This window comes from Podarcis tiliguerta (genome assembly GCF_965153285.1).
Source record: "Podarcis tiliguerta genome assembly, chromosome: Z".
Classification (NCBI taxonomy): Eukaryota; Metazoa; Chordata; class Lepidosauria; order Squamata; family Lacertidae; genus Podarcis; species Podarcis tiliguerta.
Window position 1 is genome coordinate 9225272 of NC_139553.1, and position 24322 is coordinate 9249593.

The 24322-nt window shown below is 44.0% G+C and overlaps 1 protein-coding gene across 21 annotated transcripts in view; it reads right to left on the reverse strand.

The window, feature by feature from the left end:
- The window catches only part of EHMT1 (euchromatic histone lysine methyltransferase 1), a 139541-nt gene that overhangs the window by 61716 nt on the left and 53503 nt on the right, over nucleotides 1-24322 (reverse strand). For 9 of the 21 annotated variants that reach the window (XM_083422873.1, XM_083422864.1, XM_083422865.1 and 6 more), the window contains 4 exons: nucleotides 18515-18609; nucleotides 10917-11004; nucleotides 8217-8758; nucleotides 289-442 (listed from right to left, as the gene is read on the reverse strand). In XM_083422873.1, the coding sequence (XP_083278999.1) occupies nucleotides 289-442; nucleotides 8217-8758; nucleotides 10917-10995 (775 nt within the window). In that variant the 5' untranslated portion in view covers nucleotides 10996-11004; nucleotides 18515-18609. Of the gene's footprint in view, nucleotides 1-288; nucleotides 443-8216; nucleotides 8759-10916; nucleotides 11005-16297; nucleotides 16400-18514; nucleotides 18610-24322 lie in introns of those variants that run through there. The other 12 variants (XM_083422860.1, XM_083422863.1, XM_083422875.1 and 9 more) reach the window with 5 other exon arrangements.

Sequence of the window (24322 nt, forward strand, 5' to 3'; positions counted from 1 at the left end):
GTAGTGGACGTGGCCACCACAGTGGCTCCCCCACCCCACTTGAAAATTGCTGAGGGTCTTGACAGACCACTTACATCCCCCCCCCCCAATTTTAGCAATTATAATGCTCTGTGCTAGATGTGGTATAATTTTTAATTTATGGACACCCTGTGAACCACCTGGTGAAGCTCATAGGCCATTGGTAGTCTGCAGACCACAGTCTTGGAAACCCTGGGTTACAGAAAAGGCCAGCAGATTCCCAACTTGAGCTTTTGCTTCCCCACAAAAATAAAATAGAAAGGGGGGTACCTGTCTGTGATTTTGATGCTGCCACATAGCTCTGGTTCTGAGGTAGAGATGAATGAAGGCCAGGAACAGGGGGCAAAGAGGGGGGCTTCCCAAATTCCAAAAGTTCCCTTCTTCCATCTTCCTTGGGTGTTTCTTTGGGGTCTCTACTTGTGTGCTGGGAACAGAAATAAAAAAGAACCCTTTATATTTTTCTGGTGAAAATCAACTACCTTAAGAAAACATTACTTTAAGAAGGAAGGAAGGAAGGAAGGAAGGAAGGAAGGAAGGAAGGAAGGAAGAAAGAAAGAAAGTTTAATCCTCATTAAAAAGGCACATATTCTTGTAAATATGTAAACCTGGCTCCCAAACCTTTCTCTTGCACAAAGAGAGATGGAATCCCCCCATCCAAAGCAAAGAACTTGAGCACAACCGATGAGTAAAGACACCTAAAGCCCACAACTTTTCTCTCAGCCACATAAGGTGCCCTTCTTTCTTTTTGTTTTCATTTTTTTTCAAAATAAAAAAAAATGCATGAAGGATCAAAGTGAAATTACAGGAGGCAGTTAAGAGGCACTCATCCAAAGCAGCCATCAATAATGAAAAGTGCCTGTTGATGGTTCTATTGGCAGAGGTTTAGGCACTCAGTACATCTGCTTAATGGAACACACATGTACTGGGCTAGGAACGGACACACTTCAGGCTCCTTTTGCTTAAAACACCCCTCCATCAGAAAATAGTCCAAGGCAGTGAATACTGGGGCAAACATTTCTTATGGCACCATATGAATAGAGGTTATGACCCTGCACTGTGTTTTGATACTGAAGGGCGCAGGTGATCAGGCAGAATTTCCACTGCCAGCACAAGAGAATGCATGTCCTGCTTGTGGGTCGTTCTGTCAGGGTGTGTGGTTGGCCACTGTTAAGGAAGGAAGGAAGGAAGGAAGGAAGGAAGGAAGGAAGGAAGGAAGGAAGGAGTTTAATCCTCATTAAAAAGGCACATATTCTTGTAAATATGTAAACTGAGCGGAAATTGAGTGCATGCAGCGGCAGACACGCTTTTGCTAATGGTGCCTCACGTTAAGAACAGTTTCAGGATAAGAACGGACCTCTGGAATGAATTAAGTTCGTATCCAGAGGTACCACTGTAGTTCCATCAGCCCCTAGCCAACAAGGCCAATGATAAAGGGATAGTAGAAACTGCAGCCCAGCAACATCTGGCATGCACTATGTTGGCTACTCCTGTGCTAAGGCCTCAAGAAGAGGGAATGGGCAATGCCAGTCTATGAACCTGGCAGGCAGGGGCTATGTTTGGATGATCATTTTTCAGGTTAATAAGATATGAACGGAACTAATGGTCTTGAACAGAGTTGCTCTGCTCCCCTACCCTTTGCATAAGAAAGTAAACATTATAGGAAGCCTTCAGCTAAGAACAGTTTCCTATTACGTCCAAGCCAGAAAACTATAGTTAATGGCTTCTGGGAGATGAACGCACTATTTAAGCAATCTTAAGAACAGAAGAGGAGTCTGCTGGATCAATGCAATCCATCGAGTCCAACACTGGGTTCTAAGAGTTGCCAACCAGATGCTTTGGGTTGCATCAAACTTCAGAGTACACCAACTGAAGTTAATGCACCTAAGTTAGTCATGTCCATCCATTTAAATGGGTCCTATTCTGAGTACTGGATACAACCCATGGTATATAAGGGGTAGCCTGGTTGCCACAGGAGAACACTAAATGCATGCAGACAGAGTGTATGGAATTCCATGAGGGCAGGTCAGTGGGCAGACAGAAGAGAGATTATCCTTCACTGCACCTGTGATGACAATCAAACAGAGAAGCAGCCTTCTTCTCCACCTCTAGTATGGAAAGGCAAGCTCTGTGTCTCTCCTCTGCTAGCCCCCGAAAGGCAAACAAACTAGGTCTCACATGAGTCTCAAAAAAGTCTCACATTAATTTATTATGGCATAAGGTTTTATAGAGTACACTTCATCAGATCAACTAAGTGTCCTGAGTTTCAAGGGTGTACACATATTGGGGTGCCTGGGGAGCGGCGTGCAGTCAGAATCATCAATTGTGAGACCAGGAAATGAAACCAGAAAAGTACAGGCAGTGATAAGTATCTTATTAAGAGCAGCTGTTCACATGAAAGAATGATAGTGGATCATAGGTAAACCAAGAAACAAAGAGAGAGTGATAAAAACCCATTGTATTAATTCAATCAAGTTAAGAGTATTGAAATTAACAGACCTCAGTCATGTCTGTTAATTTCAGTGGGACTACTCTGAGTAGAACTAAAGTGGAATACAACTCCTAGGCATCTTATAGGACTCTGGTGTTGTTGTGCAACTGAACTTTTCTGCTGCTGTTGCTCCCGGTGGAGTACAGGATCAGGTTTAAGGTGCTGGTTTTAACCTTTAAAGCCCTATACGGCCTAGGACCCTCGTACCTACGGGACCGCCTCTCCTGGTATGTCCCACAGAGGAGGACCTTATGGTCTTCAAACAAAAACATCTTGGAGGTCCCAGGCCACAGACAGGTTAGGCTGGCCTCAACCAGAGCCAGGGCTTTTTTGGCTGTGGCCCCGATCTGGTGGAACGCTCTGTCACAAGAGACTAGGGCCCTGCAAGACTTGACATCTTTCCGCAGGGCCTGCAAGACAGAGCTGTTCCACCAGGCCTTTGGCCAAGGCACAGTCTGACCCCCTCCTTTGGTAATCCTCACAGAACTCTAGCCCAATGGTTGCCATTAATTTGATTTTGAATTGATTTTAAAATGAATTGATTTTAGAATGCTGTGTTACTTTTATTGTTGTTAGCCACTCTGAGCCTGGCTTCAGCTGGGGAGGGCGGGATATAAATTAAAAATTATTATTATTATTATTATTATTATTATTATTCTGCCTGGCACTGCCACCTTCACCCAACTGAGAGGAAGGCAGCAGGAGACAGGCTTGTGGGGTGCCCTCGGCCCACCTCCGTACCTCCGTACACTTTCATTGGTATCTCTTAAATACCACCCCTCCCCCCATTTTTATTTTTTATTTTTATTATCAAGTGTGTCCTCTTTTTTGCTCTTTAAAATATGGCAACCCTAAGAGACCTTTTTGCATAACAAGTGACCAGCAAGTTGTAATATAATATAATATTATATTATAATATAATATAATATAATATAATATAATATAATATAATATAATATAATATAATATAATATAATAATATAATAAATATAGCAAAATCAAAACAGAGCTGTCTTCCACCAGCACTGCAATAGCCTGGGTCAAGAATGGGTCACTTACACATGTCAGTCTCTTATATGAAATGATTAAAGAAAATTCCCTGGGGTGTTTTCCTGGAGTCTTGCTCTCAACTAAGAGTTTCAAATTGGCTGCCAGTTCAGAGCCAACAGTGACAACAGCAATTCCAATGCAAGTGGACTTACATTTCACAGGAAGAAGCAAATGCAACAGATGCCAAAGAGACAAAAAAATCCCAGATTGAAAACAAAAACAAGAAGATAGTCCTTATATAACAGAAAGGAAGTAAACCTGCAAGATCATGACCACCTATCATGGATGCTTTAGTTGAGATTCCTGCCATTGCACAGGGTTGGAATAGATGACCCCTGGAGTCCCTTCCAACTCATAAGATTCTATGATTCTATGGAAAGCTCAGTTGTAACACACAGACACACACATACGTACACCTTTATTTTTAAGTCCTAAAATGCTGTAGAGGGAAAGGGGAAAAAACCAAACAGACTGACATTTCTCCCAAAATCTTCCCTTTCTTTAAGGCAAGGGGTAAGGAACTTAATTTCTGCCCAAGGAACTGAGAAGACTCAGCCAGTAGAGAATGAGGATCTTAATCTAAGTGTTATGGGTTCAAGCCCCACAATGGCCAAAAGATTCATGTACTGCAGGGGGTTTGACTAGATTACCCTAAGGGTCCCGTTTCCAACACTACAAATCCATGACCATATTCTTTCCTGGCAACTTTCCAAGGGCTGCATGCCAGGGGTAGGTAGGTAGGGCCAGAGACAAAGGTGGCTGGAGCAATTTTACTTTCATAGCTCTTGTTATGTTTGCTTCAGGTTAAATCTTTTCAGGTTACGTCCGGCGGTGACCCGGAAGTACCAGAAAGGGTTTCTTCCAGGTTTTGCCACTCGCGCATGCACAGATGTTCAAAATGACATCATGCGCATGCGCAGAATTGCAGCACACGCAGACGCGAGTTGCGTTCTGCTCATGTTGCGAAAGGGGCTCCGGAACGGATCCCATTCGCAACGAGAGGTACCACTGTAGTTGAGTATCTCCTACACACTCTGCTCTCCTAAACCTCATCCAGACATGTTCAAGGGTACATTCCAGGTAAGCAAAACACACTCAGGGCATGAGCAGAGTAAGTAAGTGGTGTGACCTAGGGGAAATTCCAAGGGCCAGATAGAGGGGTTCAGGGAGATGGATTTGGCCCCCAGGCCTGAATTTCCCCACCTGTGTTTTAAGGCAATTTGCTTCCCGGTAAAATAAACATCCAAGGAAACCCTTCAGGATAATAGAGGAAAGTTGTCGAAAACAGTAAATAATGAATTAACTACCCTAACTTTTTTTTAGGCACCAAAAATTAAGTAGCAACCCTGCCAGATTGGTGGCGTATAAATAATGAAATTATTATTATCAGCTAATTTGGCTCAGAAATCAAATGGAAGAAAAAGATCACGCATAATATTTTTGCCATAACCAGACAATCTGATGCCTCATTTGTTTCCAGCCTAATTCACAGTTCAAGTATTAAACCCGCAGGATGAAGAACCAGAAAACTTCTTGATAATCAGATAAATCCCTTGCTCTGTTTATTTCTACCTACTGGAGATGTGTTTTTAACATAGTGAGAACTTTAAAAATCTGATCCGCACCTGCGAAACTGAAGCAGTACAGTTCATTCTAGGAAGATAATAAAGTGTTTAATAGCAAATCAAATCATCTAACTGCCGGTCTACGCTGACTTGCAGTGGCTCTCCAGGGTTGCAGTCAGGGTTTTTCCTCCCTTCCCTCTTTACCATCAGAAACCTGTGGCTGAAAATATAAATGTGACACTCTTCTCAGTTTCAGCGTTAACCTCCAGTGGTGACAGTGGCCAAACAGAAGCTTTCACTGCAGAAAGCACATTATCCCTGTTCTTCTATAAGATCCATAGCTGGGTCAGTTACTTCTGAAAGCACATTTATTTCGGTAGGTCTAATCTGAAGCAAACGAACATTTTGACAGTGCCTTTGCTTCAAAAGGCAGCCTAAAAAAACCCTGAATGGGTGATTCTTATGAAAACCAACAGGCTTTCTACACAGGTCAATGCAGAGACATGTAACTCAAACAGGCTGCAGACTCACAAGTTGCTGGTGAAGGGGGTATACCCAGAAACTCAGATATATAATAAGCTATGCACCAAATGATGTTTCAGTGATGTGTTTATGATGTTTCCAGGTGACTTCCAGGTTCAGTGAGATTCACATATACATGGTCATGCGCTTATTGAATGTGCATAAATTGGGGGGGGGGGGGCTGTCCATAACTGTTCCAGGGAAGAGAAAAATCACAAATCCCTAGCTGCCACTATTTTCAGCTAACAAGGCAGTGGGGAGATTTTGGCAGCTGTCCAAGTACCGCATTCCATCCTGGAGTTCCCTTTTTCAGCTAAGAGGTCCACATGCCAGTGGTGGGCAGGGCACGAATGTAAATTTGTTCTTCCCTCTCTACCCTCCATCCAGGCAAGCAGGAGACACGATGAGAGTTCAAGGAGACATTCCAGATAAACAAAAACACTGGAGGTGCAAGAAGTATCAGTGAGGATCAGTGGCCTGGGGAGAGTTCCAAGGACCAGAAAAAGAGGCTTCAAGGCCCGCATTTGGCCTCCAGCCCTGAGGTTCCCTATCTCTGCATGAACATCTACAATACATAGCCTTTCTCCATTATAACCTTGGCTAAATGATGGTGAGTTTCTCTGCTTACCCTCATGATTTGCTGGAAGAATCAAGGCATCCTCAGCAGCCTTTTACCTGAATGACTTATATATACAGTGGTACCTGTGGTTGCGAATGGGATCCATTCCGGAAGCCCGTTCGCAACCTGAAAAGAACGCAACCCACGTCTGTGCACGCACGGATCACGATTCGCCGCTTCTGCGTATGCACGTGATGTCATTTTGCACGTCAGTGCACGCATGAGCGGCGAAACCAGGAAGTAACACTCTCTGGTACTTCCGGGTCGCCGCAGGACGCAACCTGAAAACGTGCAACCTGAAACAAACATAACATGAGGTAAAGGTAAAGAGACCCCTGACCATTAGGTCCAGTCATGAACGACTCTGGGGTTGCAGTGCTCATCTCGCTTTATCGGCCGAGGGAGCCAGCGTACAGCTTCCGGTTCATGTGGCCAGCAAATATAACCTGCTTCTGGCGAACCAGAGCAGCACACGGAAACGCCATTTACCTTCCCGCTGGAGCGGTACCTATTTATCCACTTGCACTTTGACGTGCTCTGACTATACAACTTCAAGCAATTCCTTCCTGCACCTTAAATACACTTGCCAGGCATCAGGTGAGAATAGGCTGTTGGAAACACATTTCTGAAAGGTGAACCACCACTACCACAATCCTAGGTCCCTGTTAACAACACACAAGTGCAGGAGCCTTTAAAAATCAATGCCAGGTGGAAGAATTATAGAGCTGTTTATGCACTCTGAGCAAAGCCTCCCTGAACACAATGCCAGATATCTACAGCCTGCCCCAGGGCAGCTGCTCTGGAAAATGTGGAAGGATTGCTGATGAGCCAATAAATCCAAGAACCAAGAATCTACTGGCAAGCTTAAAGAAGACCTGAGCTTCATGCAAGAATCACACATGTGTAAGTTGTGTAAATGTTTATCGATCAATGCCTTGGGTGCCTGGCTGTATAAAGCTCAGCCACATGATCTTCTAGAGATAGATAGATAGATATTTGTATATAAAAAATACAAATAGAGATACAATTACACCAGGGCAGATCTTAAAGGCATGAAACCATCAAGCCAGTTCCTTGTGCACTGTCTGCAAGCGATGGGAGAAACACAGGTATCATCCCCTTCCGAAGCAGGAGGGAGAGATATATCAATGGCTCTTGTTACAGGATGAGCACAGAATGTTCCAGCTATACAATTTAATGAAGGAAATGAATGGGTGAATGCAAAAAATACCACTTCAAAGGACACTTGCTGGTCACGGTGCTCCTACAACAGGGGTTCTCAACCTTTGCAACATCTGTGGGCACCTTTGGATTTTTTGAGGGAGTACTACAGATAGTACTCTTCTGATCAAGTCTCTCTCACTGACCCTGAATCAGCAGCTGCTCCTCAAACAATAGGCAGAAAGAAAACGTGCACACATTCACTTCCTTTTCCAAGGGATCTGTTTGAAAGCTGGGCCCATTAACCTTAGCCTGGAAAAGCACATAGAGCTTGAAGAGGAAGTGGGAAAGAGTGCCCCTCTCCCAACTTCCTCCTTCAGCTCCATGCACTTTTCAAGCGAGAAAAGTAGTAACCGCCTCACCTCGTCATGACCAAGGAGACAGTGTATGTGTGTGTTCAGAGAATGGGAACCAGGGCAGGCTGCTGTTGTGTTCACTGGCACCACATTGGCAACTCCTGTCCTAGGAGATCACAAAATCTTTTTCTAAATCAAAGTTACAGATAAAGTAACTCTAGACTGAGTTTGCCCCAGAAGTCATTCTTCTCAGGAGCTGGGAACCCCCAGAATTCTACAGAGACATTCAAGTTTGACAGACACCTGGGGAGAGAATAAATGCTGCACAAACAGCCTCAAGCTTACACTGGCCCACACTCACACACACCCAACCTCTCTACACACCCACACACACCTTGCCCCACAATTTATTAGCAGATACTTTATGTATACTTTACCAGGCTAGAGGAGGGCTTGGTCATCGTCTTTCGAGCTCTGTGGATCTTGACGCCGGCAGGCACCGCTGCTGATTTCTTAGCCTCCATTTCATTCCCACCCTCCCCAGACTTAGCCGGCAGAGCAGCCTGTGCCTGGGAGAAGGTGCTCATAGCCTTTGCTTTGCCTCCTCCTGCGGGAAGTGTCTTCGTGGCAAAAGCCCCACTAGAAGTCCGTTTGGGCGGCCCATGAGCCATCTGCTTCGGCAAAATGTAGCCATTGCTCCCCGTGACCGAAGTATGCATGAAATCGTTTGCTTTTATGTGGTTCTGCTTCCCAGTGTCACTGTCTCTCTCAGAAATGCCATTCTCTGCTACTCTGCTCAGCTTCGCAGTGGAGTCCCCTTGGCTCACTTTTACACTGTCCTGAGGGTTCTTAGCTGCATTTGTGTGGCTCTTGGCTTCGTTGCTTTCATAGGAGCCATTGGTTTCACCTCCAGGGGCCATCTTTGGCTCTCCAATTTGCTTCTCTATGGCGTTTTCATCTGCTGCCATAGCATTAAATCCTGGAGGCAGAAAAAAGAGGGGGATAGATGGAGTGAAGGCTGAAAGGAACATACAGGCCACAGCTCAGTGGCAGAGCACCTGCTTTCTATGCATATAAAGTTTCAGATTCAAACCCCAGCAACTCCAAGTACAATCCCCTCGGCCAGTGTATAAAATACTGACCTAGATGGACTGACCTAGATGGACCACTGGTCTGACTCAATATACAGCGACTTCCTATGTTCTTCCAAGCATAAGGAAACCTTGGCTATTTGAGGCCAAAAGCACATCTCCACCATCCAATTCTCAAAGTAAGAGGACTCTGGGAACTTGAAAGCAGCACCTGGTGCAACAGTATTTCCCCACTTATGACTCCCAGCTACTGGTTTTCAACAGCATACTGGGAGAGAGAGCTCCTGCTCTTTGGAACTGCCTTCCATTTCATGTCAGACAGGTGCTGTCTCTGTCATCTTATCAGTGCCTACCAAAGATCTTCCTCTTTCACCCAGCCTTTTATAAGTGATATTTATATTCCAATCCGGATCTATATTGGAAATATTTTAAATATGCGCCTTCCCAATGTGTGCCCCAGTCATTTATGCAACAATACATCTGAAGAATTTATTTTATTATCCTTAGAATTTGTAAAGGCAGTGCTATTGTATTTAGCAGTTTATTAAAATGATTGTATTATTGCTTATTCTTTAACCCACAAACTAGTTGGCTGCTTTGATAACTAGACCAATATAGGGGGAAACTTGTCTAGGCACCCACTGAAGATATTTTTATTCAAGAACGGCTTTCCACAATATGGATTACTTATTGTATACAGTATTTGCAGATATGGTTTCAATCAACTTACTTTATTTTATTTGTTCTACAAAGCAAAGTTCATAAAGCATCTCATTATTTTAATAACCATAGTATTACTTTTCTACTGCAATGAATGCCCTTCCGGAATACTCTCTCTCTCTCTCTCTCTGTGTGTGTGTGTGTGTGTGTGTGTGTGTGTTTATGTATATAGGTGTGGGGGGGTACACACACACACACACACACACACCTTCTGCACTAGAATCCTCATTTTCATCAAAAACCAGTGCAGTATTACGAAAATTATGGCCCTTACTCCTTGATAACTACTTTGATCTTCATTGAGTGTATATTTGTGGGGGGAGGATTGATGAAGTACAAGGATGAGCACAAATATTCTCAACAATTTCACACCTTTTCTACAGACACTATTTCTGCAGATGACCAGAAACTAGCTCAACCAAAATCTCCCACATTCAAAGCCAACACTCTTTCTTGTCCACCTTACAGCATGGGAGTTCTTATGCTTATAAGAAAGGACATTTCTCAAATTGTCCCTCAAGATTAATCTCAGGCAAGTTTACCTTCCCACAACAGGGTCATGAGGATATAAAATGAGCTAATTCCACACATGCTGCCTCAAATTTAAGATAGTATGCAACTATAAGTAGACAAACAAGGTGGACATTCTCAACAGAAAACAAACATTTTGGTGGTTTCTTCAAATTCACATTTCATTGAGGAATTCTGATAGATATCTGTGTCACTGAACTGCAGCTGTTAAATAACACTATAAACATTTCAAGTTATGTGTATACCTGTGATGGTTTATATTCATTTTTAAAATAGTTTTCCCTTGATGGGGAGCACTGTAAGACACAGAGGTTGAACACCCCTGCTAAAGGAATTTTTGCTACAATTAAAAATCTAAGATCTACATTCACTTTGTCCTCTCTTAGGGACTTGACCAGTGCAGATCCAAAACATATTTTTTTTACCAATGAGATTCAGAAAGGAAATAAAATGTGTGTTTTAAACCCACTCCATAGCTCCAAGACCTATATCGCAATTCTACTTGCTTGGGAATAAGCACCACTGAACTCAGTAGGACTTGCTTCTGGGTTGACCCGCGTAGGATTGTGTTACATTTATTTGGGGGCGTCTTCTGCACACTGCCTGAATATATGCCGATAACGAATTCACCCGGTCAAATACCATGGTTGTTTGCCTGCATTCTTGCTTTAATGTAAGGTTTTCCTCCCTTAAACACCAGGCACCCTAAGGTTTACAAGAGGGCCCAGAAGTGCAAGTGTTCTAGCCTGAAAAGGATGCCCATAAGGTCAGCCCCAAGCAGAATGTATTGCTTACCTTCTTCCTTGCTGTTGGTGATATCTTTCAGCAGCTCTGTCTTCATACAAATCTCTCTTCTGGCTTCTCCTTTATTCATTAGAACTTGCTAAAAGAAAAAGGGAGGATTCTTATATGCTTATAAATTAGCAAGAGGCACTTCTGAGTAGGAAATGCTTTCTTCCCCAAACCAGAGCTGAGTCCCATAGTAACTGCAACAAGAAACTGCCAGAAAGTTACAAGGAAGTGTAGTGGTTCTATCCTGACCAGATGATCATTGGAGAATGGATAGAAGCAACAATAATCAGATGGTTGTTGACACTGACAAATGCCACAACTCCCATCAACCCTGACATCATATATGAGCATGGCCTGGCCACATGGAGAGGCTTGGTGGGACTAATTAGGAAAGTGAATTGGTGGTTTCCCACTGCTGGGTTAAGACAGCTGAGTCTGGAGTCGAATAACTTCAATTCAAATTATTATTACTGTTATCATCACCATTAATTTATCAATTGCCTTCTATAAAATTGTCTGAAGGTGATGCACAATAAAAGCAGCAAAACAAACAAACAGTTAAAAGTACAAAAAAAGCAGCCAACACATTTAAAACAAAACAAAACCAATATAAACTAGGTACATGTGGCAAAGATCCATTTATCCAGCTGGGGAAACAGAAAGAATCAAACTGTTTTTGGAAAGTGAAGATAGTGGGTATCTCGATAGGAATGCTAATCTACACAATGGGGGCAGCCACTTCAAAAGCTCTGCTCTGAGTTACTGCAGAGTGGGGCTTCTGAGATCTTTGGAACTTGCAGGAGAAACTCACCTGCAGACCACTAGTTATATAAGGGTTTACGGCAGTCTCTGACGTTCCCATATAACCTTCACTAGATGGGTCTAATTCAAGCCAGAACTCTCACCCCAACCTGGTGTTCCTTATATGTCTATCCTCCAGCCAGGAAAGCAAGATGCTTGCCAGCCAGGCAAAAAGACTCAAGGAGGATATGTGGCTGAGGGGAGTGCACTGCCTAAGGTGGCCTTTCTGGTCCCTGTAAGTTGTTGGACTACAACAACCATCACGCCTGACCACTGGTCCTGCTAGCAAGGGATGATGGGAGTTGTAGCCCAATAAAATATGGAGACCCAAGGTTCAGAAAGACTGGTCTGAGGAGGCTCCCAAAGGCGAGGCAGAGTCCCAGAGAGACACATTTTTCCTCTAGGTCTGAGGTTTCCCACCCCTGATGTAAAAAGAGTCTCTCCTAAGAAGTCTCGGATCTTCAAAAGCTGCTCCCACTCAGAGCAGATAGTTTTGGGCTATGTAGACCAATTCTAATCCAGAAATAAACAAATAAAGCAGCTTCACATTTCCATATAACTTTTTCTCCGGTCTATGTACTTAGGAATACAGGCAATAATAGGCCGAATATAGGAACACAAAAATGAAATGAAGTATCCAGAGGGGGGTGGGGATGACGACGATGACAAAAAATATTTCCAAAAAAAGCAAGACTAAGCTAACAGTAAAAATAATCACTCAAGTCCTATAGTGCAGCAGAGTTAAGTGTTTGAAACAAACCCTGGCGATCTAAAAGTTAGATAACGCATCCAACTCAAAACCTCCAAGTAATTAACGTTAAGAAGAGCCATGCTCAATCAGTCAATGGCACATCTAGTAGAGCATCACATTCTCAAAAATGCCAACCAAACGCCTGTGTGAACCCTTAAAGTAGGACCTGAGCACAAGAGCCCACCTGCCCTTTCCTGTGGTTTCCAGCAACTAGCATTCAGAAGCATCCCTACCTCCAACCACAGAGGCGGAACACAGCCTCCATCATGGCTAGCAGTCGCTGATCCACCTTATTCTCCATTAATCTGTGCAACCCAAGTTAGTGGCCATCACTGCCTCCTGTAAGAGAGGGTTCCACGTGCAGTGTAAAAAAAAGTATTTTCTTTTGTCTGTCCTGAACGTTCCAACTTCATTGGATGTCCGCTAGTTCCAGTGTTTTGAGACAGAGGCAAACGCTTATCTCTATCCACTTTCTCCATGCCTTGCAAAGTTTCATAAACTTCTACCATGTCACTTCTTACTTGCCTTTCCTCTAAGCTACAAAGTCCCAGGCACCGCAGCCAAGGTGAACTGTTCCATGCCCTTTATCGTCTTTGATGGACAGGAAGACAATCTGGTTCCTCTTCGGAACCTGTTGCTCCACTCCTCCAAAAACAACACAGAAGCAACTGATTCCTTTCTTCAAAGGTGAAAAAGAAGTCTAGACGAACAACTATGAAAGGTTTTTGCTGCCTGGACATGCGCTGCTTCTGCGTTCAGTGCAGCAAAAGCCGTATGTCGCCTGGCACAAGGCTGGTGCTCAGCAGCCATTTCTTTTATTGAGTTTGTATTGAATTGCACTGTTTACTTCATTCCCTTTCTGCAGTATTTATATCCTATTGTGTTTATGACGTGGTTGTGGCTATTGTGATGCTGGCTAATTTTAATGTCACTGCTATTATTGTGAGATGCTTTGAGCTGAAGATTGTCACTGGAAAAGATTGTCGCTGGAAAAACAAAATACAACTATTAACTAAATTCAATAGCTAAAGCGTTTTGTTTTGCAGAACCCACTCTTCTGCTTGAATTTGTATTGTTCCATTCCATTTGTGTGTTTTATAATTGCAATGGTTTCACTTGCTTTTATAATTGTATACAGTCATACCTCGGGTTACAGACGCTTGCGTTTTTTCAGGTTACGGACCACCGAAACCCGGAACTACCGTAACGGGTTACTTCCGGGTTCCGGCAGTTGCACATGCACAGAAGCGCTAAATCACGCTTTGCGCATGCGCAGGCATGCCGCTGCGGGCTGCAAACGTGCATCCCGCACAGATCATGTTTGCAATCCGAGCGTCCACTGTATTCTATTGCTGCAAACCACCTTGGGATCTTATGGCAAAGGTATCTTACGAAGAAATAATATAAGTAATCCTCCCTATCTCCCAAAGATCTGGGGGAATGGCTATAACCCAGTGGTGGAGAATATTATATGCTTTGCCTACAGAAAAACCCCAGTTCCATCCCTGGCATCACTAGGTTTTTTTGTGTTTATACAGAAGAAAAATAATAATAGGATGAAGTAGCAAAACGTGGGAAATGAACCTGTCTCCACTCAAGACCTCAAAGAGCTGCTGCCAGTCCGAGTTGACAATACTGGGCTAAGACTGACAAATGGTCTGACTCTGTATAACGCTGGTTCATAGGTTCCTGGAAAGGCCCACAGCTCAGTTCTGGAGCATCTGCTTTGCCTGCAGAAAGGTCCGGGTTCAATCCCCGGCAGCCACAACTAGGGCTGGGCGAGGTCTGAGGTAGGTGGGCCAATGGTTCCACCTGGCAAAAGACAGCTTCTTATGCTCCTGATAGAGTACAGTGGACACTCGGGTTGCGAACATGATCTGTGTGGGATGCATGTTCGCAACCCGCAGCATCCGCAACCCACAGTGGCGCATCTGCACATGTTGCGATCCGGTGCTTCTGTGCATGTGCAAAGCGCGATTTAGTGCTCCTGCACATGCACGACTGCCGAAACCCAGAAGTAACCTGTTCTGGTACTTCCGGGTTTTGGCTGTCCGCAACCTGAAAAAACGCAACCTGAAGTGTCTGTAACCCGAGTTATGACTGTAAACTACTTGGCTGTGCTCAGAAGCAAGTGCACTGTGTTAAATGAATTCTTGCAGACAAGAAGGTATGTGTCCTTTTGCCCCTCAGATCCTTCCTGCTACAGTCAGTGAGCATTTTGCTTTTCCCTCTCACCAGATGTGCCAATAGGAAGCCTGCAAGCAGCACCTCAGAGCACAACAGCACTCTCTTCTCACTTGCGACTCCCAGTAACTGACACTCAGAGGCAAAACGCCTCTGACAGCGGAAGAAGAACACAGTCAATGTCTCCAGTAGTCACTGCCAGCTTTGTCCTCCATGAATTTGCCTTCCAAGATGACAAGAGGCCCCCCTTTTGCCAGTCCCAGTGTCAGTCTGGGACACACTGAACAGGTGCAGCATCAGAGGGTGAGCAAACATGAATCAGGTGTGCAGCATATACGGAAGCAGGCTCCCTTTCAAGGGAGACCCAGAATCCTAGAAACTAATCCAACGTTTCATCTGTTAAGAGGTGTTTTTCATGGCTGCGAACAAAGTGCAAGCCACGAAAAAGAAAAACCAGGGCACTCCATGTTAGCATAAAAACAGGGGACATGGGGAGCTGCCTTATACTGAGTCAGACCCATTGGTCCATCCAGCTCAGTATTCTATAGACACTGACTGCAGAAGCTCTCCAGGGTTTCAGGCAGGGAACATGTTCAGCTCCAAATGGATATGCCAGGGATTTAACCTGAGACGATGAGTATGCATATGGCAAGAGCTCTAACACAGGGCTACGGCCCTTTTGCATCTATGCTCACCAAAAGCAATTTCTCTCACTATCCCAGCCCCATAATAAAAATCGGCAGGCAGGCATTTCATTTGTGTGCTTCAATTCCAGCAAAACGCCACAGGGTTTGAGGTGGCTGGTTTGATTGCTATACTTGAGGATCTTTGAAACAGACACCCCTATCAAACAAGGTAGGTATTGTTTAGGGACAGAGAGGAAATTCAGAATTCTCTGAAGTACCTGGGAAACCAGAACATACTGTAGAGCAGCCTTCACCAAACTGGTGCTCTCCAGATATTTTGGACTACAATTCCCATCAGCCCCAGCCAACACAGCTGGCAAAGGCTTTTGCAGGTAGTCAACAGAGTAGGCTATGAAGACAGAGCAAGCCGTAACCAACACTTCCACAAAGTTCATGCAACAATGCTTTTCAAAGACAATGCACAATGTGCTCACGATCCCTACCTCCAGGAATGCAAAATCAGCTATCCCATTAGACACTTTTGCCAGCCTTGTATGCACTGAGCACCATTTGCAGCCATTCTTCCAAAAGCTCCTTATTTTCTTTTAAAATTTAAGTTTCACTCCACCAAAAGACAACATCCCAAATCCAACAGTGGTGTTTAAATGAGGACTATTTTATCTCTTTGTCTTGTAGGGAGAAGGGGAGTGGGGAACGACAGGTTTTGAAGTGTCTTATAACCAAAGGAAGCACTTGCTTCAACTCCATGAAAATGCCAAGGATGCAAACTCCCTCCACCTTGATCAAATCATAAATATGAACTGCAACCAGCGTTTGCAAGCCTGAATGGCATTTCTCACAAAACAGAGCCATGGAGAACCCTACACCCTGCCCCAAAGACGACACTCGAGCCACACACTGCTCCCCACAAATCAGCCACAGACTGCAATGCCCAACCAGCTCCTTCCAAACACCCACCAAAGCCCACCCCAACATGTTTCCCCCAACAACTGTGACAGTACCTCCATTTCTCCTCCCACACCCACTTAAATGCAAAGCAAACTTCCCTTCTGCTCACACTCCACCATGCCCCAATCTGTCGGCTCCTGATTGGCAGAGAAATCTTATACCCAACCCTCCCATGCAGAGAAATGTCTGCTCTAACAGCACTCCCAAACAAAAGCCAACGGCCAAGCAAAGACTGCTTCAGAATAAGAGTCTCCTAATCACTCTCCTCCCTCCCTTTTCCTACAGCTGTCTTCCTCCATTCTCCCTGCCCACAACAGAGTGATTATTAATCTTCGGCTGCTGGAGATTCATCACAAAGGTTAGGCATACATATGCATTTATATGACATGCACACACAGAAACACAGTGGAAAAAATCATTGCATCTCAAAGCCTAGAGCTGGTGAGGCCCCTTTGTAGAGGCGTTTTTTTAAAGAAAGGGGGTGGGGGGTATGGCAATCCAAAGAGCTCAAGCTAGGAATGGTTTTCCATTCCATTTCTGAGTCCCGTTCTCCGCTGCTACCTTGGAATGACAGAAGGTGCATGCAAGGAATGCTCTTGAAGACCCCAAGGATGAGCATCTTTTCCAAACACTGAACCAGATCCATGAAGAGCAAAGTCTCAGAAGCCTATCCTGGAGCAACTTGCATCTATCTAATGAGAAGGTACTAAAAGGAACCACTACACATGCATTTCAACAGCAAAGAACAGCTTTCTTCGGCCTTCACTCCTCCTACTCTTCCCCACACCCTTCCTCACACAGAGGAGGTGCTCAATGTGCTAAGGTGCCATCCTTAACTGGGCTTCTCTTGGTCTGTGGTTTTGTTGATGATGTTGTTTTGAAATTATCATTTGGAAGCAAGCGCGCACACACACACACAAAAGGGAAACCCAGAAGCAACGCCTTCTTATTTCAACTGAAATAGGTCAACCCACAGAAGACATGCAGGAAACAAATGAAGGGGAGGCTAACATCTAGCCATGCTAGTATAAAAATACTGTACCCAGCCAGAGCAAAATCTGCATGCAGGAAATTGGACCCCCACCCCCCAAAAAACAACCAGAAGGAATGTTCTGAAAGGCCTATAAAGCACACACAGATGCATGGAGCAAAATGATTCTGAAGAGCTGGGCTGCCCTTCCCTTCTCTTGCAACACAGCCCCACATCCCACCCAGCACAAGGGTCTAATGCTTTCTAGAGTCACAACGTCACACCTCCATCTCTAGTAAAAAGAAACCCCACACCAACACAAAAACCCACCGCATTCTGATCACATACTCCAGGATTTTGTTTCGCCCAAGAAACTATTCACGTACTGTGGAAAAACAGCCTAAGCATGCAATATGTATAGGAGGCAAAACTGATAGACAAAAGCCCTTAATAATAAAGAAAATAATGCAACTCCCAACAAATAGAGATTAAAAGCACGCAGCATCCTTTATACCTTGGTGATTATTATTTAACAGGCCTCCTTAACACTGGCAGGGCAGGAAAGGAAACAAGTAAGCAAAGCGTTTTCGCTGCCAATTATTAATCAGTATTAATTTTACTGATTTATTTTTAAAAATAATTAAAATGCAGATGGAGTTCCAGAGAAGGATATTTTGAAAAGCATTTTATAGGCGTGATTTTTGATAGCCCAAGCACACCGAAGATGACCATAAATGATGCTGCACATTCCTGAATAAGACCCAAAAAAATGGAGGATGCAAAAAAAAAAAAGGATGGTCGTTGGTTTGCATCATCATTTTCCCCCACTGCCTCTTTGCAGGTTGAGGCCCCTTGCAGCAATCAAACAAAGAAATCTCCCTCCCTATTGTTCTCAGGTGTGCCTTTTAATATTCAAAACCATTTCATAAGGCCAGCTCACCAAGACAATACCTCTTGTCTAGCACAGCTATTAAACCCCCCCCCCTCCTACATTCACACACATAAAAGGAAAGGAATCACAGAGGCCCTTTGAGCTATTAAGCATTAATTGCAAGGGTCAATGCAGAACTCCATGCCCAAATACACAGTAGGGAGAATGTCTCTTTGCTCAGGCTGTCATTGCTACCCTCCCCCGCAAAAAAATACTGCAGTATTATCCTGAACCTCTGGTCTCATAACCCTAAGGGTAGGGGAAAGACACATCAGGAAGGGAGGAGGGAGATGAAAGAAGAGCGTTTAAGGTGCTATCCTAAGCACACTTACCTGGAAGTAAGTCTCAAGGATATAAAATGGGACTTACTTACGGGTAAACATGCTTAGGATCTGTCTCGCAAACTAGGACCTTCTTGATGGCAGGAAACAGTCCATTTCGAAAACCTCAGGCCACTAGAAGACCTACAAGAGTAACAAGAACAAAGCATTATAAAGGAAGAGAAGAGGCAATGCAAACTAGGATTGTTGGCCCATAGAAATACAAATAATGAGTATGAGAATATATAGCGAGATAGAGAGATAGATGTTAGATAGAGAACACACACACACAGAGAGAATATTCACTTCCCAGAAGTTACCATTTTGAATAAAGGTTGCCCCCCTTCACCCCCAAATAATCAGAACTGCCCTTCTACTTTCATTCTCCTGTACCTGGCTGATTCTAAATTTCAGAAGATTAGATGGAGAGAATTCAGACAGGTATGAGATAAAACACAATCATGAGTGCCCATCCCCATTGCCCCCAAACATGTGCTTGTGAAATGGAGTGTGCAAGGCCTCCCCACCAAGGAGTGCAAAAAAATGTTCAAAATGAGACTCAGCCAGTAGAAGGAAAAGGCCAAAGTAAACCAGGCACTCTAGCTAAAGGGAGGTGGGGAGGGTTTCAGCATGAGGAACAGAGAGAGAAAAGCTGTGAGGAGGGGGGAGGACTAAGAGGAAGGAACTACACCCAAAGGTCTATATCCCCACTAAGCCCAGATAAAGTCATCAGCTAAGACTTGGTCCCTTTTGGAAAAGCATTTAAACAAGCAAACAAAACCCAAGAAAGAAAACAAGGCATCTTCACCACCCAGTAGCCAAGAAAGACCCCAGGAAGAGCAGCAGATCCCTTTACAAGCTCCCAGACACAGCCTACAAGGCCCTACTCCCAGAAGTCTCGTTTCTGCTCTGTCATGGGGGATGGAGCCTGGCCTTTCCCTTCAATCCCCAAAATTGCTCTGAATTAGATCATCTCCTCTCAGATCACCTCCCCCTACAGGCTGCTTTGTGAGCATGCTCCGGCTCAGCTGAGGACTGCCATTTCATAACTGCATTGTTTACAGACATACGACGACCTGCCATTTTCCCCCCTTCTCTTTCTTTCTTTGCCAGAAGAAGCAGCTAGTGTTTGCAACGTGAGGAGAGCCCCTCTCTCTCTGTTCAACACCCCCGGCCCAGTTTAGAAAGGCACATCTCTCTGAAAAAGTAGAGGAGATCCTGGTCTGAGTTGCTGGTTTGTTTGTTTTTTATTAAAAAAAAAATCCAGCTAAGAAACAACAAGGCGGGTTCCACGTTTTCAGGTCTAAAGCTATTTGGGCTCTTAAAAAGGGAAGAAAAGGAACGCAAGAATCCAGCCCAGTAGAAAACATCTCCTGAAGGAACTGCCCTTGAAATGGGAAGCAAGATTTCCAGGTGGCATTTTCCTTTGTGACTGAATGCCAATCCTCTCTGATGCCTTCCCAGTGGGGGGGTTTCTTTTTGGGGGTAGGGGGGAGTAGAGAGAGGAAGAAAGGGTTGCCTATGAGTTATTTCCCTTCAACAAATGGAGTTGCTAAATTCCAGCAAAATAGCTACTACCATCTTCAAATGCAAGCCCACACAGGTCTGCAATAGGCACCGGCAAACAAAAGAAGGCATCCCCAATGTGGATGGTGCAATAAAAGCCCTACAAGGTACCCAAGAGCCATCTCCTCTGGGCACAGGTAACCCACCTGCCTACCAAGGTATTACCTTAAACTAAAGCCCCAAACCAAAAGGAAGGGAGGGAAGCACAGATCCTCTCAAAAATGAAAAAAGATACAGGAAGGTGCATTTTAGGGGGATGGTTTTCCCATTTAATTCCCTCTTAGCACCACTCTGGTTCCTCTTTCTGGGCATTAATAATTTAGTCATCAGCAGTACTGTCTGCAATAGGAGAAGGTTGAGGACGCCCCAAAGCAGCAAATTTCCAGGGCATGTATAGTTTGTGCAAATGATTTTTCTTTTTTTTAAAAGCACATTCGTGCAGGCATATACTGTGCAGTTAGATCAGGGGGATTTACCAGATTATCGTATGTTCTGGAGACTGTTAGGCACAGTGAATCTGCCACCCTCTTAAAGCAATTCAAACACAGCGATTAGCGGCAACCAAATCTGTACAAATGAAATTTCAAAACTGCTAGCGTGTGTACAAATGAAATTTCAAAATTGCTAGTGTGTGTCTCTCACACACATAAGCTCTTCATACAGGGTTAAAAAACAAAAGCTTGCTAAAGCCCTCAGGTGACTTTTAAAAAGGGAAGGAATTCTCGAACTTACTTAACACCGCATCTTTGAAGACTCCAGGATAGATCCCCCCCCCCCAAAAAAAACCCCTCCTTCAAATGTTTTTGGGGGTTGATTTCTAGAAACAGGCAAATGCTTGTTTTATCAGCTTGTTTTTTTACTTTTATATCTTGCCTTTCTTCCATCACAGAACCCAAGAGCTGTGTTCAAAGAAGCACACACTAAGAAAGAGAGGAGGGGAGTAGCTGTACAGGAAGAGGAACAGTTCAAGGGTAGAACATCTGCTTGGCATGCAATGATTAAATTCCCTGGCGTTTCCCTCTTTGAAACCCCGAAGAGTCACTGCGAGTCAGCGCTGACTATACAGAGCTAGATGGACCAATGGTATGACCCTGTATAACACTATGCTCCTAGTTCTTTTGCGTTAAGGACCATAGCTCACTGGCAGAACAAATACTTTGAATGTAGAAGGTCCCAGATTCAGTCACTGGCCTCTCCAGGTAGGACTGGGAAAGATTCCCTGTTTGAAACTCTGGAGAGTGCCTACCCATGTAATTTGCTTGATGGAACCATGGTCTGACTCTGTGTAAGATAGCTTCTTGCATCCCCAGGTAGACAGTCAACACCACACCTGGCCAGCCCTGCTCTTCCACAAGACATTAAATTCGAAAGCTTGTCACACCAAGGAACCAGCTTTTGCTTTTTAAAACAAACAGAACTGGCATCAGCAGAACACCCAAGAGGTCATGCTGGCCCAAGGGCCCTTGTTGGACACAAGAAGGATGGACAGACAGTAAGAGCTTGGAGTAAGAAGGAAATTTTCCATAGCAGCAGGTCCTAAAATCCTCATCCTCTATAAGACTCCTGGAGGCTCTTGGCTTTTTAACAGAATGTGCTCAAATGGACCAGGAAGCAGGTAACATGGAGACACCTACCCAGATGGTTTAATTTACAGGGTGTGCTGTGTGCTGCACAAGACAACCATGAGGAAATGATCCACTGTGATTCTATGATCTAGACCAGGGTTTCTTAAACCTGGGTCCCCAGCGGTTGTTGGGCTACAATTTCCATCATCATCCCTGACCACTGGTCCTGCTAGCTTGGGAAGATGGGTGATGTAGTCCAACAGCTGAGGACCCAGGTTTGAAAAGCACTAGTCTAGACACAGAGCTGTTTGCCTTCCAACAGGTCAGACTATTGGACCGCCTAGCCCACAACCATCTCCTTAGAGGTTGTGTTACCATTTGTGCCACCTCCCAAACCTTTGGTGTTTTAAGCTGTTTTAAGCATGATGTTAGCTGCGATCTACCTGTCTCCCATAAGCTTCTTCAGGATTCCTCTTTCATGCACTCCCCTCAAATCAATATCCATACTTAGAAAATGCAAGCTGCAGTGCAGCTGAGGTAAGTAGATTTCAGGCAGTCAGGGTACCTGCGCAGGTGCCAGCTTCAGCACAAGGAAATTAATAGGGTAACCGGCATTGGGTGAAGACAACCTTGCCATCTCTCTGACATGTGCAGCAAAGTAAAGAAAAACAACTTGAAACATAGTGGGGGCGGGGGGGAGGAATAAATCTCACAGTGTTTCCAGTTGCTAATATGTACATAGCCTCACTGGATGTGGATCTCCATGGTCTCAGGTAAACAGAAGTCTTACATCATCTGCTGCCCGGTCCTTATAACTGAAGATGTCAGGGACCAAACCTGGAACTTTTTGCTTACAAAACATGGAATCCACCACTGAGTTATATCCCTTGCCCTAACACAGAGTTCTACAACCTTGGGTTCCAAATATGCTGTTGGGCTGCAACTCCCTGACCACTGAGGAAAGGCCACAATTCAGGAGAACATCCATATTTCAAGCAGAAGGAACAAGGTATCTTCTGCAAGAAAAAAAAAAGAATTCTCTGCAAGATCTCTTTCGTTCTCCAGTACAGTACTATTCACATCTCAGAGGGCACCATTATAAGGATAAATGAGGAAAGACAGATCAGTAATCACATTAAAAGGGTTGAAGATCAGAGTTGAAAATCAGTCCTGAGTGCTCACTAGAAGGACAGATCCTGAAGCTGAGACTCCAATACTTTGGCCACCTCATGAGAAGAGAAGACTCCATGGAAAAGACCCTGGTGTTGGGAAAGATGGAGGGCACAAGGAGAGGGCACAGAGGACGAGATGGCTGGATAGTGTTCTCGAAGCTACCAACATTAGTTTGACCAAACTGTGGGAGGCAGTGGAAGACAGGAGTACCTGGCGTGCTCTGGTCCATGGGGTCACGAAGAGTCGGACACGACTAAACAACTAAACAACAACAGAGTTGAAGATAAATAGATAAAATGGCTGCACCAAGTTGGGGTTAACAATTCCCATTATGTGTGCAGTGACTCCCAATTCTGAAGTGTCCAGTTTCCTCACCCTCAAGTGCTGCCGCATCAAATGGTGATGGCAGGTGACTCCCTGTGGAGGGGGACAGAGGCAGTAGTGTGTGTTTCAGTTGCCTCTACACAAATGCATAGAATATAATAAGCAAGCAAGAACTTGACCTCTTAATTCACGGTGGAAAATATGACTGAATAAGCATTACTGAAACTCATGACTGGAACACAGAAACTGAGGGGTACAATCTGATTAAAAGGAAAAGGTCAAGCAGGAAAGAAGAAGTAGAAGAATTATATGTAAATAATGTGTAGACTTGTGGAGAAATCCACACTTGGAGTGTGGAAGGCAGATTGAGAGTACAGTGGTACCTCAGGTTAAGTACTTAATTCGTTCGAGATCCTGTTTCTTAACCTGAAACTGTTCTTAACCTGAAGCACCACTTTAGCTAATGGGGCCTCCCACTGCTGCCGCGCCACCAGAGCACAATTTCTGTTCTCATCCTGAAGCAAAGTTCTTAACCCAAGCATTATTTCTGGGTTAGCGGAGTCTGTAACCTGAAGCGTATGTAACCTGAAGCGTATGTAACCCGAGATACCACTGTATATGGGTAAAAACTGTAGGACAGAGAAATAACAGTAACCTTACTGTGAGTGTCTGCTATAGACTTCCAGTTCCAGTATACACAGCTGCATGGAGAAAACCAGGTTGGTCAAAGCTCAGAATCAGCTCAGGCTTGCAAGGGAGGTTAAAAATAATGCCAAAAGGTTTCTTTGGATATGTAGCTACTTTAAATGATTTCTTTCCTTCTTTTAATATTTTTTACTGAATTTTGCTTTATATACATACGCAGAAAAATGCCATCCAAAATTCAAACTAAAACTAAGAACAAATACATAAAAATACGTAACAACTAAATATCTTTCCCTCCATCAATAACCCATGATTACTATTCTGAATTATCAAACCTAAGCAATCTAGTCCGTTGTGTTGACTTTCGTCCAATTTGAGTTATTCTTTTCTTTCCTTAACTGCCTTCTTTAGATGTTTTTCATTTCTTGGTATTAAGTTATTCAATTATTCAATTAATTATAAGTTATTCAATTATAATAAGTATTTTGTCTTTTGCAAAAGTTAATCAAAGCATAGTAAGGGTTTTATTTGAGAACAATTTTTTTCTAGGTAATTTTTATAACACTCCCATTCCTTACTGAACT